This window comes from Cicer arietinum, chromosome 4 (genome assembly GCF_000331145.2).
Source record: "Cicer arietinum cultivar CDC Frontier isolate Library 1 chromosome 4, Cicar.CDCFrontier_v2.0, whole genome shotgun sequence".
Taxonomy (NCBI): Eukaryota; Viridiplantae; Streptophyta; class Magnoliopsida; order Fabales; family Fabaceae; genus Cicer; species Cicer arietinum.
The window spans coordinates 49,969,926-49,976,359 of record NC_021163.2 but is presented as its reverse complement, the minus strand read 5'-3'; the positions used below and the strand labels follow the sequence as shown (position 1 = coordinate 49,976,359).

Below are 6,434 nucleotides of genomic sequence, written 5' to 3'. Positions count from 1 at the left end.
CCAATCGATTTATGTAGTAAAAACTCTTGTTCTGAGTTAGACAATCGATTGCCCAATTGATTCATCAATTGACTTACTAGTTGATTGATTTACTTTCATTGGCAAATACTTAGGTATGAAATCATAGTGATTAGTCTACTAAAACAACTACTATGACAACTAATCACACTATACATATTTGCATCTTTCTCAAGTGCATCCTCCAATTTTTGGTTGATTCCTTGAGTTCCAAGCTTTTGTTCCAAGTGTATAGTGTCTGCTTGTTTGCCTGAAATGTTTCTCAATTCAAATCATTAGATCAATCAAATACTTCATATGTATTGTGTGTTTGGGAATTAAATCAAAAACATGATCAGGGAAGCTCATGACTTACAGTATAGCCTTAAAAATAAGGTAATATTTCACGTAATCAATGTCTTTAACTTTTTTCAAATGCAACGTAGCTTGAATAATCAACTTGTTCCGATGTTTTAATTAGATCTTAATATTTCATGACAGTAATTCGAAAAAAATTCAAACTTAATAATTCTTAAAAGCTAACGATGCAAACGAATATAACTTAAATGATCGAATCAGAAAAAAATAAACTTAAAAGACTAAATATATATTTTTGTTGAATATTTATTATTCGTTGTGTATATATAAAAATTAAATTGTTAAACCAACAAAAATAAAAAATAAAAAATTGTTCTAAGAGAATAATTTTACAGGAAAATGTTGATTGTTATCAGAGGTGTTTATAAAAAATAGAAGAGGAATATTTGGTAACATTCAATACTTACAAATTGTAATTAGTTACACTCCTATATATAATCATCTAATTGTTAATTAGTCAAAATCCTTATATTAATGTCTTCTTCTGTATTAAACAGCACTACTATTTTATTACCATTGATAAAATGGATGTGGCTGTTAGCCAAAAATGTGTTTCTGTATGTTTTACATTTGATAATGAATAATTCAATAGTTCATACTTCATTCTACACTTTACTGAAATCACACTAAATAGGAAAATAAATACAGTTTTTAATCAAAACTATTAGTGATAAATTAGTTAATTTAGGTTGATTATTTAAAAAGCAAACAAATTCGAAAGATGCATATGAATTAATTTAAAATCAAAGATAAAAAATAAAAATAGAAAATTTAAAAAAAACCAAAATTTTTATTAAAAACAAAATAATAAAATTTATAGAAATTAAAAATTGTTTAACCCATTATTCACTTTTTATTTATTTTCTTATACTGACATCCTACCTTTTCTTAATTATTTGAAAAATAATTGTGAAACTCTTGTCAAAAAATAATTATGTGAAAGAAGCAGGTAGTATTCACGTGATTCGAATAAGAAAGTATATAAACAAATATATGCCTAGGTGAGTATATTATATTGAGAAAGGATTTAATTGTGATGTCTCTATTCTGCTTCTTATTCTACTGTGACTCTATCTCATCATGTTCATTAAACGGACCTTAAATAGGTATAAGTTTTAAATAGTAAATACCGTTTGAGTCTTAGACTTTTTTCATTTTTGTGCGTCTTAGGAGAAATCATTTTCATTTCTAATAAAAATTTGCACATCTTAATTACTATAATTTTAATGTATGAATATGCAACTAATGTCACAATTTTATAAAAATTGTGTGTTTAGATTATTTATTTATTGATAAAAAACAAAAATGTTTATTTTTATTTAAGAAATTGAAATGATATTTACTTCTCAGATACGCAATTCTTATTTTGTTTATTTAAAAAAAACGCATGTTTGACTATGTACGTCCTCGTTAAATGAGTTGCAAAAAGTAAACGCAATATTTAATGCACATTTCATTTAAAATATTATTGTCATTTAATAGCTATGAACTTTATTTTTCAAAATACTATTTTTTAAATTAATTAGAATAATAGATTTTGGTAGCAATTTTTGTTTAAATAGGTGTCTCCATTTCTCTTCCGTGACACTCTAACATATTTTCCCTTGTACTCCTATACACATCAAACTAACCTCATTTTGGAGACTTGAAAAATGAATCATTGGGTGGTTTTTGCAGCTTCTTTCATGATTTTTCTATCCGGTTGTTGTGGAAAATTCTCAAAGAAAAAAGAGATAAAAAATCCCAACCAATTACATAAACAAGTTTCCAAAGATGAGAACCATAATATAGATTGGTCAGCTATCCCAACTCAAATATTAGAGTTGATTTTAAGTCACCTTTCTCGAGTGGATTTCTATAGATTTAGTGAGGTATGCACTTCTTGGAGACATGCTTTTAATCAATCAATTCTTTATAGAACCTCACACCCTTTACCATCTATGCCTTTGCTTTTACTTTATCAATTGCACATATTCAATGACATCAAAACTGGCCTTTTTAGCTTAATAGACCGAAAAATGTATTTTCCCAATAAACCATTTTTTAGTGGGAATAATTTACATTGTCTTGGTTCAAACAATGGTTGGTTGATCATGGTTGATACTAATGCATATCTTTCAAGTTCATCTTCCTCTAATTTCAATTATCCTCAATTTCCATCATTTTTCTTTTGGAACCCTATTTCAGATGCTAGAATCATGTTGCCGTCGAAATTTAAAATTCCATACATTGTGACTTGGTATAGATTGTTTAGTAAAGTGAAGGCATCGTCAAGACCAGATAGTCCAGATTGTATTGTGGCGGCTTTGTTCACCGGCCGACACAATATTGCCTTTTGTAGGCCACAGGACGAGTCATGGAAAATCATATATGTTGAAAATAACGACGAAAATGCAGTTTTTGCCGATATAGAATTACTTCATGGAAAATGTTATGTTCTTACAGAATCATTAAAATACGGAAATATCATATCCATATTGGTTTATGATCTCCAAGGTTATGGTTCTACTCTCCCAAAAGCCAAAATTTTGATTAGCCAACTTCGACAACAAGTAGAATATGATTACCCTAACTTCATGGATCTTATATTCCAAAACCATAAATTTTTCTATTACTTGGCAAGTGATCCAATATGTGGTAACATATACTTGATTTTTATGATTGTTGACTATAATAATGTTCATCCTATTGAGAAAGAATTTATTGTTTACAAGGTAGACAACATTAGCAATATACCTATGCTTGTAAGGGTCATAGATTTAAATGGTGGCATATTGTTTCTTAGTCATAGGGACAGTAAAATAATTCCAAGCTCTACCCTTACTGGACCTGAAGATTTGATCAAAGGAAACAACATATATTTTGCTCATGCCTATCCATGCAAGGAAAATCCACCTCCTATTCCTAGAATTGTGAAGTTCTGCATGACTAGTAGGAGAATCAACCACATTCCTCTTCAAAGTGCTGAACTAGATCTTGAGCCAACATGTTTATGGTTCATGCCAACACTTTGGTAAATGATTCATCATTATGATGGCATATTTATGTGTCTTATTAGAAGACTAGTAGCATATATGCATTGTAAAATGTGCTTTTATATGCAATTAATAAAACATGCTTGTTCTATTAAAAAAAATACTGCCTCTGTTCTTTTTAATCTTACATATAGAAACTAATAGATTTTGTTACTTTTCATAAAACTAATAAGTTTGATTTATTATACTCTTTTTTGTCTTATAATGGGCGTTTTAAAATAAAATAAAAAATCTCATAGTGAAAGTTATTTTTTAATTTCTACTAAAAAAAAAATTAAATTGTATCATCTAATTAATATTATATACATTAATTTCAAAATATTATAATTTATTTTGCATTTATAATAATTAAAAACATATCAATTATTAGTAAGGATAATTTAGTAAAATTTATTCTCTCTCTCTCTTACTTATAGTCATTTCTTAATATTTGTGAAATAAAAAAATATGTATTATTGTCTTTTCTTATTTATTTAAATGTTTATTATAACCTTTGTTAATAATGTTTACATATCATTTAATTTCTTGTCAAAAAATGTATTACCTATTTTTCTTAATTTTTATGATTAAATATATTTTTATTTCCTACAATTCAAATTTAGTCCATAAAATAAGTTATTCACTTTTAGTCTCTATTTTAATTTTATAAAGACTTTTTTTAGGAACTAAAACTATCAATTTTTTATAAATTTTTTTCAAAATAGAAACTAAAAGTGAATAATTTTTGTTAGGGACTAAAAAGTTTTTATAGAGACTAAATATAAAATATTGAAATTTAAAGAGACTAAAAACTCATTTTACTCTAATTTAATTAATTCGTGGAAATGAGTAATCTAATAGTATTTTTTTATATTATTATTTTTTTGGTACAATAAGAGGGACTAGTAGTACTAGTATTGTTTACTAATTTTTTCTTTATTAAAAATACTACATATATTCTTAAATATCTTTTTCTTTTAAATTATGAAGGAAACATTTTTATCAGTACTAATTATGGCTTTACTACTGTCTTATATAAATTTAAATTGGTAGTTTAAGATTACAAAATGAAACTCTTACTAGGAGTTGACATCTAATGGACTATCCTTAAGTAAAGAACTTTATTGACGAGATTGCAAAAATTAATTGATAAAAATATTAAATTTAATTGTTAAAGATTAATATTGTTTTCTCAAATTACCCTTCATAATATTTAATATATATATATATATATATATATATATATATATATATATATTGAACAAATCTAATACTTGCATATTGATTACCAAATATGTAACAATAATTATGAGTACTTTGGTAAAATAAAACAGTAATTGCATGTAGTTGAAATTTGAAAAAACCTATAAGAAAGGAAAATAAAAAAAATTTCTCTAGAGTAACTTACATTTAAGGAGGTACAAATTTTTTATAAAATAATTAATTGTATTGAATTTAATTACTCTATAAAAGAAACTGTATTTATTAAAATACTTATATTAATAAAATAGTTAAATGAATTGAAATACATTAAATATGAGTATATTTATACAAAATAATAATAAGTAATATTCTATTGATAATATAAAAATATGTATAATTTATATTTATACAAAAAAATAATAATTAATATTCTATTGATAATATAAAAATACTTATAATTTATTGATAATATAAAAATATGTATAGTTTGAGACAAATAAATATTTAAAATGATACACTTAATATGATATAGAGTTAGATGATAACGAGGTATACTACTAGAAAATACAAAAAAAAAAAAAAGAGAAAATACAATATTAAATCGGGAAAAAAATATTTAATTTATGTAATTAAAACCATTCAATTGAATGTATACCCTTTAGTCAACACTTTTAATAATTATAAACAAGTAAACCCGCCTCCGTCCTGCAATAGTTGATACTTGAAATGTCTGGAAAAAAATATTGTTCTAAAATTATTGTTATTTTCAATTTTTCAATACTATTAATTATATTTTCTCAATGGTACTATTTTTTAAAAAAAACTTTCAACTGTATTACTTAATTAATATTATAAATCATAAAAAAATATAATTAATATTACAAACATAATTTTAAATTTAATATATTTTATTTTGCATTTAGAATAATGATAAATACACCAATACTAATTGATAAGGGTAATTTTGCATCTATGACAAATATTTTTTCATGAGTCAATTTTTTAATATAATGGATTTAATATAATATTTATTTTTTAATTGATAATAAAATCAATCAATTTAATATTTATTGAAATAATATTAATTTTAGTTTTAAAGTTAATAATATATATGAGCTTTTTTATTAAGTAAAACTTTATTTTCTTAGAGATCTAAAGTGCTTGTTTTGGTGGCATAATATTTTAGTCGAACCTGATAAAATAATACAATTTCTGACATTAAATATATTTGTATAAAATTAAATGATTATTTTTTCTCTAAATTCTAAGTAGTATTACATTGAAAATAAATGACAATATTTAATAAATAAAAATTCAACCACGTGCGACCCATGTCAATGCACAAATATTTTGGAAATGTTTTAATAAATTTATTACTACATTTGTCTATAATTATGACATGTATTGAAAAAAAAAATGTTGTTTTTTAAATATACTTCTTATTAATATTACTAATTAAGTTTAATTTTCATGCACTGCTGTAAGAAGTTTATAAAGTCTACCATAAAAAATTTATAAAGTCTATAAATCATGATCAATCATATGAGTAATTTTATAATTAATTATAACAAAAGTTAAATACTATTAATAATTTAACAGTAGAGATTAATGAATAGTGTCAAAACTTTTTATACTAATAAAAGTGTATATAAATTAAATTTCAACTAATTTATCTTGAAATTTGAAAAGTCAAATTTTACACGTTAAAAAACAAAAGTTATTTTATAAACAACATAACACATTAAATTGATTGTATATTTTTTTAAAATATGTGAAAACACGATGGATGTTTATAAAAATGACATAGTATAATTCAATGTGCAAGTCAAACATTGATAAATA

The 6,434-nt window shown here is 23.6% G+C and overlaps 1 protein-coding gene across 1 annotated transcript; it reads left to right on the top strand.

Moving 5' to 3' along the window:
• Window positions 1-2,027: 2,027 nt before the first annotated feature.
• On the top strand, window positions 2,028-3,392 carry LOC101509728 (uncharacterized). Its single transcript, XM_004497964.2, has one exon. It carries the CDS (start codon window positions 2,028-2,030, stop codon window positions 3,390-3,392), a length of 1,365 nt encoding a protein of 454 aa, XP_004498021.2.
• Window positions 3,393-6,434: the final 3,042 nt, after the last annotated feature.

Excerpts from the sequence above, each read along its gene's own strand:
- LOC101509728 (XM_004497964.2), top strand. The coding sequence starts at position 2,028 with ATGAATCATTGGGTGGTTTTTGCAGCTTCTTTCATGATTTTTCTATCC.